General features: G+C 45.1%; 1 protein-coding gene across 1 annotated transcript in view; it reads right to left on the reverse strand.

The window, feature by feature from the left end:
* The window catches only part of LOC115111357 (coiled-coil domain-containing protein 141-like), a 50,096-nt gene that overhangs the window by 24,719 nt on the left and 12,356 nt on the right, over positions 1–13,021 (reverse strand). Inside the window, 3 exon segments of the mRNA XM_029637326.2 lie at positions 8,486–8,686; positions 9,070–9,189; positions 9,858–10,111. Coding sequence (XP_029493186.2) covers positions 8,486–8,686; positions 9,070–9,189; positions 9,858–10,111 — 575 coding nt within the window.

The raw sequence follows: 13,021 nt of genomic DNA on the forward strand, positions 1-13,021 counted from the left end.
CATTCAAGATTTTCTTTGTTTTTACTATTTTCTACATTGTAGAATAATAGTTAAGACATCAAAACTATGAAATAACACATATGGAATCATGTAGTAACCAAAAATGTGTTAAACAAATCCAAATATATTTTATATTAAGTATTCTTCAAAGTAGCCACCCTTTGCCATGATGACAGCTTGGCATTCTCTCAAACAGCTTCATGAGGTAGTCACCTGGAATTCATTTCAATTAACAGGTGTGCCTTGTTAAAAGTTAATTTGTGGAATTTCTTTCCTTCTTTAATGCATTTGAGCCAATCAGCTGTGTTGTGACAAGGTAGGAGTGATATACAGAAGATAGCCCTATTTGGTAAAAGACCAAGTCCATATTATGGCAAGAACTGCTCAAATAAGCAAAGAGAAACAACAGTCCATCATTACTTTAAAACATGAAGGTCAAGCCTCCCGGGTGGCGCAGTGGTTAAGGGTGCTGTACTGCAGCGCCAGCTGTGCCATCAGAGTCCCTTGGTTCACGCCCAGGCTCTGTCGTAACCGGCCGTGACCGGGAGGTCCATGGGGCGACACACAATTGGCCTAGCGTCTCCCGGGTTAGGGAGGGCTTGGTCGGTAGGGGTGTCCTTGTCTCATCACGCACCAGTGCACGGTGTTTCCTCCGGCGCATTGGTGCGGCTGGCTTCCGGGTTGGATGCGCACTGTGTTAAGAAGCAGTGCGGCTTGGTTGGGTTGTGTATCGGAGGACGCATGAGTTTCAACCTTCGTCTCTCCCGAGCCCGTACGGGAGTTGTAGCGATGAGACAAGATAGTAGCTACTACAACAATTGGATACCATGAAATTGGGGAGAAAAAGGGGTAAAATTAAAATAAAATAAAAATTTAAAAAACATGAAGGTCAGTCAATGAGGAACATTTTAAGAAATTTGAAAGTTCCTTCAAGTGCAGTTGCAAAAACCATCAACTGCCTCATGTGGACCGCCACAGGAAAGGAAGACCCAGAGTTACCTCTGCTGCAGAGGATAAGTACATTAGAGTTACCAGCCTCAGAAATTCTCAGCTCAAATAAATGATGGAGAATGATGTTCAAGTAACAGACATCTCAACATCAACTGTACAGAGGAGACTGTGTGAATCAGGCCTTCATGGTCGAATTGCTGCAAAGAAACTACTAACGGACACCAATAAGAAGAAACGACTTGCTTGGGCCTTGAAACATGAGCAATGGACATTAGACCAGTGGAAATCTGTCCTTTGGGCTGATGAGTCTAAATTTGAGATTTTTGGTTCCAACCGCTGTGTCTTTGTGAGATGCAGAGTAGGTAAGCGTATGATCTCCTCATGTGTGGTTCACACCGTGAAGCATGGAGGAGGAGGTGTGATGGTGTGGGGGTGCTTTGCTGGTGACACTCTCAGTGATTTATTTAAAATTCAAGGCATACTTAACCATCATGGCTACAACATCATTCTCCATCGATACACCTTCCCATCTGGTTTGAGCTTAGTGGGACTATAATTTGTTTTTCAACAGGACAATGACCCAAAACACACCTCCAGGATGTGTAAGGGCTATTTGCTCAAGGAGAGTGATGGAGTGCTGCATCAGATGGCCAGGCCTCCACAATCACCTGACCTCAACCCAATGGAGATGATTTAGGATGAGTTGGACCGCAGAGTGAAGGAAAAGCAGCCAACAAGTGCTCAGCATATGTGGGAACTCCTTCAAGATGGTTGGAAAAGCATTCCAGGTGAAGCTGGTTGAGAGAATGCCAAGGGAATGCCAAAGGTGTTACTAAATGATTCCATATGTGTTATTTCATAGTTTTGATGTCTTCACTATTTTTCTACAATGTAGAATAAAAACTTTTGACTGGTACTGTACATGGTTATGGGCTTAAGAAGACACCTGTACTTTGAAATGTATTACATTTTGAGTTTGCATCCCAATATTCCACTTTATGTACATCACAGAATACTGAAATATAACAAAACCATTTAACATAGAAACACTGGATTTTCAGCGTTTAAAAGAAAATAAGGTTGACTAATTATGAAATTGTGAAAAATATTAATAACATTCCACCCATGAGGCCACGAGAGAGCAATTTGGTCATTTGACTGCAGGAAAGATACTACATAGCTATTAAAAAGTATTTATTTAGTTGGAATGTCTATCTGGCAAGAGTGTCCTCACATAAAAATTTTTTTATTTTTTTTGTTAAAGCTACAGTACCTTATTGGCACAGTTTATGTGGCACATTATATTGTATGTACAGTTACTATCTTGTTAGCACTAACAAAGAATGCATTGCTCTCCTGAAGGTCATATGTACAGTTTCAGTAGCTACCTTGTTGGTACGGAATGCATGTATTTCCTGAAGGTTACATGTACACTAGTATAGATATAGAACCGTTCTCTCTCTATGTTCACTAATTAGTAACTACTATCTTGACCCTGCTTATTTGTTGCCAACAGACAGAAGTAACTGTACTTTGTTGACACTGTTAAAGAAGGTGTTGCTCTCCTGTAGGTGACATGTATAGCTACACCAGCTACCTTCTACTACTACTGTGCCACACTCTCCTAAAGGGGTTATGTCAAATCAAATCAAAGTTTATTTGTCACGTGCGCCGAATACAACAGGTGTAAACCTTAGAGTGAAATGCTTATTTACAGGCTCTAACCAATGGTGCGGGAAAAAAAGGTGTGTGTGTGTGTGTGTGTGTGTGTGTGTGTGTGTGTGTGTGTGTGTGTAGGTAAGTAAAGAAATAAAACAGTAAAAAGACATTTGAAAAAAGAGTAGCTAGGCTATATACAGACACCTGTTAGTCAGGCTTATTGAGGTAGTATGTACATGTAGGTATCGCTCTGGATAAGAGCGTCTGCTAAATGACTTAAATGTAAATGTAAATGTAAATGTTAAAGTGACTATGCATATATGATGAACAGAGAGTAGCAGAAGCGTAAAAAGAGGGGTTGGCGGGTGGTGGAACACAATGCAGATAGCCCGTTAGTCAATGTGCGGGAGCACTGGTTGGTCGGGCAAATTTAGGTAGTATGTACATGAATGTATAGTTAAAGTGGCTATGCATATAACATAAACAGAGTAGCAGCAGCGTAAAAGAGGGGTTGGGGGGGCACACAATACAAATAGTCCGGGTAACCATTTGGTTACCTGTTCAGGAGTCTTATGGCTTGGGGGTAAAAACTGTTGAGAAGCATTTTGTCCTAGACTTGGCACTCCGGTACTGCTTGTCATGTGGTAGTAGAGAGAACAGTCTATGACTGGGGTGGCTGGGGTCTTTGACAATTTTTAGGGCCTTCCTCTGACACCGCCTGGTGTAGAGGTCCTGGATTGCAGGCAGCTTTGCCCCAGTGATGTACTGGGCTGTACGCACTACCCTCTGAAGTGCCTTGCGGTCAGAGGCCGAGCAATTGCCGTACCAGGCAGTGCTGCAACCGGTCAGGATGCTCTTGATGGTGCAGCTGTAAAAACTTTTGAGGATCTCAGGACCCAAGCCAAATCGTTTTTGTTTCCTGAGGGGGAATAGGCTTTGTCATGCCCTCTTCACGACTGTCTTGGTGTTTTTGGACCAATCTAGTTTGTTGTTGATGTGGACACCAAGCAATTTTGAAGCTCTCAACCTGCTCCACTACAGCCCCGTCGATGAGAATGGGGACGTGCTCTGTGCTCCTTTTCTTGTGGTCCACAATCATCTCCTTAGTCTTGGTTACGTTGAGGGATAGGTTGTTATTCTGGCACCACCCGGCCAGGTCTCTGACCTCCTACCTATAGGCTGTCTCGTCGTTGTCGGTTATCAGGCCTACCACTGTTGTGTCGTCAGTAAACTTAATGATGGTGTTGGAGTTGTGCCTGGCCATGCAGTCGTGGGTGAACAGGGAGTACAGGAGGGGACTGAGCACGTACCCCTGGGGAGCTCCAGTGTTGAGGATCAGCGTGGCAGATGTGTTACTACCTACCCTCACCACCTGGGGGCGGCCTGTCAAGAAGTCCAGGATCCAGTTGCAGAGGGAGGTGTTTAGAACACATAGGTGTTCCTTTTGTCCAGGTGGGAAAGGGCAGTGTGGAGTGCAATAGAGATTGCATCATCTGTGGATCTGTTTGGGCGGTATGCAAATTGGAGTGGGTCTAGGGTTTCTGGCATAATGGTGTTGATGTGAGCCATTACCAGCCTTTCAAAGCACTTCATGGCTACAGACCTGAGTGCTACGGGTCTGTAGTCATTTAGGCAGGTTGCCTTTGTGTTCTTTGGCACAGGGACTATGGTGGTCTGCTTGAAGCATGTTGGTATTACAGACTCAATCAGGGACATGTTGAAAATGTCAGTGAAGACACCTGCCAGTTGGTCAGCACATGCCCGGAGCACACGTCCTGGTAATCCGTCTGGCCCTGCAGCCTTGTGTATGTTGACCTGTTTAAAGGTCTTACTCACGTTGGCTACGGAGAGCGTGATCACACAGTCGTCCGGAACAGCTGATGCTCTCATGCATGCCTCAGTGTACATACACATTGGTGTATTTGAATCATGTCTGAGCCCATACATTAAAAGCGCAATCAGCAGTTGAAACAATATCAAAGTGTACTCCCCACTACTGTTTCAGTAAAAAGCTGAGGGATGAGGCTATGGATGCAAGGACTGTCCAGATTGACCATCCCTGATAGCCAAATTATGGTTTTAACCGTGTTCTGGGGCTAGGTACATATTGTTTGTTTTCGCTCCACAGGTAGTATCACATTTTCATTTCATTTCATTACAGTACAACGGTTTGATTTGTTTGATCGTAGCTAGCTACATAGCTAGCTACATAGCCGTCTCTGTATCAAAGATAATTGTGTAGTCTAGAGCGATTTTCTAGGTTACCTAGCCAGCTATTGTCGTTCTTTTAACGCAACGTAACGTAATCAACACTGCTAGCTAGCCAGCTAGCCCCCGAATCAACAACGCAGCCACTGCCAGCTAGCCTACAAAGTCAACAACGCAGCCACTGCCAGCTAGCCTACTTCAGCAGTACTGTATCATTTTTAATCATTTTAGTCAATAAGATTCTTGCTACGTAAGCTTAACTTTCTGAACACTCGAGACGTGTAGTCCACTTGTCATTCCAATCTCCTTTGCATTAGCGTAGCCTCTTCTGTAGCCTGTCAACTATGTGTCTGTCTATCCCTGTTCTCTCCTCTCTGCACAGACCATACAAACGCTCCACACCGCGTGGCCGCGGCCACCCTAATCTGGTGGTCCCAGCGCGCACGACCCACGTGGAGTTCCAGGTCTCCGGTAGCCTCTGGAACTGCCGATCTGCGGCCAACAAGGCAGAGTTCATCTCAGCCTATGCCTCCCTCCAGTCCCTCGACTTCTTGGCACTGACGGAAACATGGATCACCACAGATAACACTGCTACTCCTACTGCTCTCTCTTCGTCCGCCCACGTGTTCTCGCACACCCCGAGAGCTTCTGGTCAGCGGGGTGGTGGCACCGGGATCCTCATCTCTCCCAAGTGGTAATTCTCTCTCTTTCTCCCCTTACCAATCTGTCTATCGCCTCCTTTGAATTCCATGCTGTCACAGTTACCAGCCCTTTCAAGCTTAACATCCTTATCATTTATCGCCCTCCAGGTTCCCTCGGAGAGTTCATCAATGAGCTTGATGCCTTGATAAGCTCCTTTCCTGAGGACGGCTCACCTCTCACAGTTCTGGGCGACTTTAACCTCCCCACGTCTACCTTTGACTCATTCCTCTCTGCCTCCTTCTTTCCACTCCTCTCCTCTTTTGACCTCTCCCTCTCACCTTCCCCCCCTACTCACAAGGCAGGCAATACGCTCGACCTCATCTTTACTAGATGCTGTTCTTCCACTAACCTCATTGCAACTCCCCTCCAAGTCTCCGACCACTACCTTGTATCCTTTTCCCTCTCGCTCTCATCCAACACTTCCCACACTGCCCCTACTCTGATGGTATCGCGCCGTCCCAACCTTCGCTCTATCTCCCCCGCTACTCTCTCCTCTTCCATCCTATCATCTCTTCCCTCTGCTCAAACCTTCTCCAACCTATCTCCTGATTCTGCCTCCTCAACCCTCCTCTCCTCCCTTTCTGCATCCTTTGACTCTCTATGTCCCCTATCCTCCAGGCCGGCTCGGTCCTCCCCTCCCGCTCCGTAGCTCGACGACTCATTGCGAGCTCACAGAACAGGGCTCCGGGTAGCCGAGCGGAAATGGAGGGAAACTCGCCTCCCTGCGGACCTGGCATCCTTTCACTCCCTCCTCTCTACATTTTCCTCTTCTGTCGCTGCTGCTAAAGCCACTTTCTACCACTCTAAATTCCAAGCATCTGCCTCTAACCCTAGGAAGCTCTTTGCCACCTTCTCCTCCCTCCTGAATCCTCCTCCCCCTCCCCCCCCTCCTCCCTCTCTGCAGATGACTTCGTCAACCATTTTGAAAAGAAGGTCGACGACATCCGATCCTCATTTGCTAAGTCAAACGACACCGCTGGTTCTGCTCACACTGCCCTACCCTGTGCTCTGACCTCTTTCTCCCCTCTCTCTCCAGATGAAATCTCGCGTCTTGTGACGGCCGGCCGCCCAACACCCACTGGTGTCCCCCAGGCCTCTCTTCTCCAGACCATTTCCGGAGACCTTCTCCCTTACCTCACCTCGCTCATCAACTCATCCCTGACCGATGGCTACGTCCCTTCCGTCTTCAAGAGAGCGAGAGTTGCACCCCTTCTGAAAAAACCTACACTCGATCCCTCCGATGTCAACAACTACAGTTCAGTATCCCTTCTTTCTTTTCTCTCCAAAACTCTTGAACGTGCCGTCCTTGGCCAGCTCTCCCGCTATCTCTCTCAGAATGACCTTCTTGATCCAAATCAGTCAGGTTTCAAGACTAATCATTCAACTGAGACTGCTCTTCTCTGTATCACGGAGGCGCTCCGCACTGCTAAAGCTAACTTTCTCTCCTCTGCTCTCATCCTTCTAGACCTATCGGCTGCCTTCGATACTGTGAACCATCAGATCCTCCTCTCCACCCTCTCCGAGTTGGGCATCTCCGGCGCGGCCCACGCTTGGATTGCGTCCTACCTGACAGGTCGCTCCTACCAGGTGGCGTGGCGAGAATCCGTCTCCTCACCACGTGCTCTCACCACTGGTGTCCCCCAGGGCTCTGTTCTAGGCCCTCTCCTATTCTCGCTATACACCAAGTCACTTGGCTCTGTCATAACCTCACATGGTCTCTCCTATCATTGCTATGCAGACGACACACAATTAATCTTCTCCTTTCCCCCTTCTGATGACCAGGTGGCGAATCGCATCTCTGCATGTCTGGCAGACATATCAGTGTGGATGACGGATCACCACCTCAAGCTGAACCTCGGCAAGACGGAGCTGCTCTTCCTCCCGGGGAAGGACTGCCCGTTCCATGATCTCGCCATCACGGTTGACAACTCCACTGTGTCCTCCTCCCAGAGCGCTAAGAACCTTGGCGTGATCCTGGACAACACCCTGTCGTTCTCAACTAACATCAAGGCGGTGGCCCGTTCCTGTAGGTTCATGCTCTACAACATCCGCAGAGTACGACCCTGCCTCACACAGGAAGTGGCGCAGGCACTTGTCATCTCCCGTCTGGATTACTGCAACTCGCTGTTGGCTGGGCTCCCTGCCTGTGCCATTAAACCCCTACAACTCATCCAGAACGCCGCAGCCCGTCTGGTGTTCAACCTTCCCAAGTTCTCTCACGTCACCCCGCTCCTCCGCTCTCTCCACTGGCTTCCAGTTGAAGCTCGCATCCGCTACAAGACCATGGTGCTTGCCTACCGAGCTGTGAGGGGAACGGCACCTCAGTACCTCCAGGCTCTGATCAGGCCCTACACCCAAACAAGGGCACTGCGTTCATCCACCTCTGGCCTGCTCGCCTCCCTACCACTGAGGAAGTACAGTTCCCGCTCAGCCCAGTCAAAACTGTTCGCTGCTCTGGCCCCCCAATGGTGGAACAAACTCCCTCACGACGCCAGGACAGCGGAGTCAATCACCACCTTCCGGAGACACCTGAAACCCCACCTCTTTAAGGAATACCTAGGATAGGATAAAGTAATCCTTCTCACCCCCCTTAAAAGATTTAGATGCACTATTGTAAAGTGGCTGCTCCACTGGATGTCATAAGGTGAATGCACCAATTTGTAAGTCGCTCTGGATAAGAGCGTCTGCTAAATGACTTAAATGTAAATGTAAATGTACATTTACTTTGTTTACAAACATTGAAGTATAACAAGCGTATATGTTGAGTTCTGATGGGGTACGACAGTTGAATTGAACTAATGAGGCATTTATAAGTTATATTCTTTAAGAATCAATGGGTACATATCATTCATTTATAAGTTCAAAAAATTGCCCCTTTAAAGGCTTTTAACTTTCAAACCCACGCAAGTGCCTGGCCTTTTCATTTTAGGTTATCATTTTTCCTTTTCATGCTCAGTTACCGTACCTTGTTGGCGCTGCTAAAGAACGCATTGCTCTCCTGTAAGTGTGCGAGACGGCCCATCATCAGGTTCCAGAAGTGCTTGTGCAGGGCTCTGAGAGCCAGACTCCTCTCAGAGACATGTCCCGTCTCAGCCCGGCCCTCTGCTTCCCCCGCTAGCAGCTCTGAGGCCTTGGCCAGCAACTTCTCCACCAACTCACTCCAGTCCTGCAGGACAGGATGCAGGCACACGCAAACACACACACACAGACACACACACAACATGCATTATTATAAGAGCACAGTATGATTGATATCAGACGAACTAACATACTTTTTGAGAAGGTCCAGTCACACAAATTCCCTAGGTGGCAAAACGCTGTATGGATATTGTCATTTATCGGCATAGTAACAAACCCTCACCTCTCAACCCATGCAACCCCAAACTGTTCAAACTGTTTACACCCCTCTTGAGAGTTTTAAAGCACATTTCCTGCAATTCTACACATTGTGCCATGTCTATTGTGTGATACAACGAATCAAATTAAAATAACAGTCAAACCCTTAGCAAATTTGTTCCCCATAATATATTCATATTTAAAGTATCATACCTTGGCTTTCTCTTCAAACTTCTTGTATTCCTGAAGGAGCTCTTCATTTTCAGTGAGAGTTGAGCCCAAATGATCTCTTTCAAAGTACAAGTCAGCATTGCTCTTGAACCAGTGGGTTACCTGAAAAGAATACAATGTATTATCACTACAATCAGTTATTCATGAACTTATACTTGGGTAAAGGTGCAATAGATCAGGTAACATGTTACTACAAATGAAGAGTTATATGCTTCATGACTGCTCTCCCTGACACTAAGCAGTGGATGCATGTTTTCAGGCGCTCTTAGCCAGAACTACTGCCAATAGTGAGTGCATACAGGGATTGAAACCACAACCCTGGCGGTGCATGCTCCCGAGTGACACAGCGTTCCAAGGCGCAGCATCTCTGGCTAAAGGTGCCACTACAGACACTGGTTTGAATCCAGGCTGTATTACAACCGGCCTTGATTGGGAGTCCCATAGGGCTGAGCACAGTTGAACCAGTGTCATCCGTGTTAGGGTTTGGCCAGGGTAGGCCATCATTGTAAATAAGAATTTGTTCTTAACTGACTTTCCTAGTTAAATAAAGGTTAAATAAATAACATAAAATAAAATGCTCTACCAACTGAATCACACATGATAGAGTAGCAAGCCTTTATGAAGCACAGCCAGAGAATACCATACTTATTATCCAAAGGTCATGCCACAGAACATTTATGTGTACTTGCATATAAGGTAGGTAAAGGTTTTAAGTAAAAAGTCGATTTATATCATGGATTGATCTTGGATATTGACATTTCATGACTCACTTCCTGTTCCTGCCGATCCCATTGGTAGATGCTGAGGATGACTTTCAGGTCAAGGAGCTGCTGCTTCATGTGCTGATCCACCTGTCTCCTCCTATCCTGCAGTATCTCCATAAGACTCTCCACCCGGCCACAGCTGCTGTGAGCCCCCTGGAAAGCCTCGCTCCTCTGTAGAGCCTCCTCTGTCTGGAACTCTCTCAGGAAGTCTAGAAGATCGCGGCTCTTATTCAGAACCAGCATGGACTTCTCCAGGAGACCTGGGGGGGAGGGAGGGAAAGAGAGAGGAGAGAGAGAGAGAGAGAGAGAGAGAGAGAGAGAGAGAGAGAGAGAGAGAGAGAGAGAGAGAGAGAGAGAGAGAGAGAGAGAGAGAGAAAGATGCAGAGAGAGAGAGGGAGAGAGAGAGAAAGATGCAGAGAGAGAGAGAGAGAGAAAGAGAGAGGAGAGAGAGAGAGAGAGAGAGAGAGAGAGAGAGAGAGAGATGCAGAGAGAGAGAGAGAGAGAAAGAGAGAAAGAGAGAGGAGAGAGAGAGAGAGAGAGAGAGAGAGAGAGAGAGAGAGAGAGAAAGAGAGAAAGAGAGAAAGAGAGAGGAGAGAGAGAGAGAGAGAGAGAGAGAGAAAGAAAGATGCAGAGAGAGAGAGAGAGAAAGAGAGAAGAGAGAGAGAGAGAGAGAGAGAGAGAGAGAGAGAGAGAGAGAGAGAGAGAGAGGAAGAATGGTTTATTTACTATTACTTGAAAGCATTTCATAGTACCAATAGCTGCAAACATTTACAATTTTCTCATTAGAAAGACACTCTTGTTTATAACCAGCATTGACCTCTCCAGTAGACCCGAGGGACAGATATGGGTCAGAATAGGAAAATATTATTTCATTTGCACATACAACATCTTTGAGCAGACGCTGGACATGTGTAACGATATGTATACTCGTCCACATATTTATTTGGATAGTGAAGCTAAAAAGTTTAATTTGACTCTATACTCCAGCATTTTGGATTTGAGATCAAATATTTTATATGAGTACAGAATGTCACCTTTTATTTGAGGGTATTTTCATACATTTTTAATTTTAAAAATTTCATCTTTATTTAACCAGGTAGGCTAGTTGAGAACAAGTTCTCATTTACAACTGTGACCTGGCCAAGATAAAGCAAAGCAGTGCGACACAAACAACACAGAGTTACACATGGAATAAACAAGCGTACAGTCAATATCACAATAGAAAAAAATAAAGTCTATATACAGTGTGTGCAAATGGCGTGAGGAGGTAAGGCAATAAATAGGCCATAGTAGCGAAGTAATTACAATTTAGCAAATGAACACTGGAGTGATAGATGTGCTGATGATGATGTGCAAGTAGAGATACTGGTGTGCAAAAGAGCAGAAAAGTAAATAAAAACGATATGGGGATGAGGTAGGTAGATTGGTTGGGTTATTTACAGATGGGCTGCAACAATCGGTTAGCTGCTCAGATAGATGATGTTTATACATATCTGTTTTACCGTTTAGAAATTAATGCAGTTTATGTATCCACCAATTTGAAAGTGTCATAAGTATTTGGACTAATTCATTCAATTTAGTCAAAATGTTTGGATTTGGTCCCATATTCCTAGGACACAATGACTACATCATGCTTGTGACTACAAACTTGTTGGATGCATTTGCAGCTTGTTTTGGTTGCGTTTCAGATTATGTTGTGCGCAATAGAAATGAATGGTAGTTAATGTATTGTGTCATTTTGGAGTCACTTTTATTGTAAATAAAAATAAAATGTGTTTCTAAACACCTGAATGAATCTTGAATAATGATGAATGAGAAATGTACAGATGCACAAAGATCATGCCCACAAAACATCCTAACCTCTCACCATTACCAATAAAAGGGGAGTTTATACTTTTTGGTGGGCATAATGTTTATGCCTCTGTATCTTTCTCACTCATTATTCACGATTCATTCAGGATTACCTGTAATCATGGTAGCATCCACACTAATGTAGAAGTTTCAGAAACATATTTTATTATATTCTTATTTACAATAAAAGTGACTTCAAAATGACACAATACATTATTTACCATTCATTTCTATTGGGCACAACATAATAAGAAACACAACCAAAACAAACTGCAAATGCATCCAACAAGTTTGTCGAGTCACAAGCTTGATGTAGTCATTGTGTGCTAAGAATATGGGACCAAATACAAAACTCTTTACCAAATGTAATGAATTTGTCCAAGTACTTAGACACCTTCAAATGGGGTGGATTAGATACATAAAGTGCTTTCATTTCTCAACGGTAAAACAGATATGTATGAAAATACCCTCAAATAAAAGGTGACATTCTGTACTGCCGCCTCATATAAAACATGTTATCTAAAATCCAAAATGCTGGAGTATAAAGCTAAATTAAAAGTTTGATCCAGCTTTGGGTCGCGTAAATACATCTGTTATAGATCCATTTGTAAAGTAAATAACACACCTCACACTAAAATGTAATCTCTCATCAAATACTATCATGAGAAAGAGTGCCTGTTGTTTCTATGACCGTTCCGATGGCATGACATAATGACATAATGACCCCTGTGGCCCTTAGCAGCCTTAACCAGCTCATGTGATCGACGACAACTAGCTTTTAGTTTACTGACATGTCTCAGTCCTAGCCCCGTGCTGTTGATATGACATGAACGCCACTCATTCTCACATCTAGCATATATCTATCTCTCCATTAGCTCTCAGTGCCTTGGAGACTGAAAGGCAGGGTAAAATCCATCACATTTCAGGAACTTTAAGAAGAGAATGATTCTCTCAAGGAAGGGCAGAGGTGACTGAATGACTGTCAGGACCAGATTGAGGTTGTGTATCAAGTATCAGACATCTGGAGCAGTGACCAGGATGTCATTACTCAAAGGGAATAAACACATAATTTCTCTAAGGGGGGCATTACTGTAGGTGTATCAGCATATGGGGCGGCAGCGTAGCCTAGTGGTTAGAGCGTTGGACTAGTAACCGGAAGGTTGCGAGTTCAAACCCCCGAGCTGACAAGGTACTAATCTGTCGTTCTGCCCCTGAACAGGCAGTTAACCCACTGTTCCCAGGCCGTCATTGAAAATAAGAATGTGTTCTTAACTGACTTGCCTGGTTAAATAAATATTAAATAAATGTTAAATATACTC

This window comes from Oncorhynchus nerka, linkage group LG3 (assembly GCF_034236695.1).
Source record: "Oncorhynchus nerka isolate Pitt River linkage group LG3, Oner_Uvic_2.0, whole genome shotgun sequence".
Lineage (NCBI taxonomy): Eukaryota > Metazoa > Chordata > Actinopteri > Salmoniformes > Salmonidae > Oncorhynchus > Oncorhynchus nerka.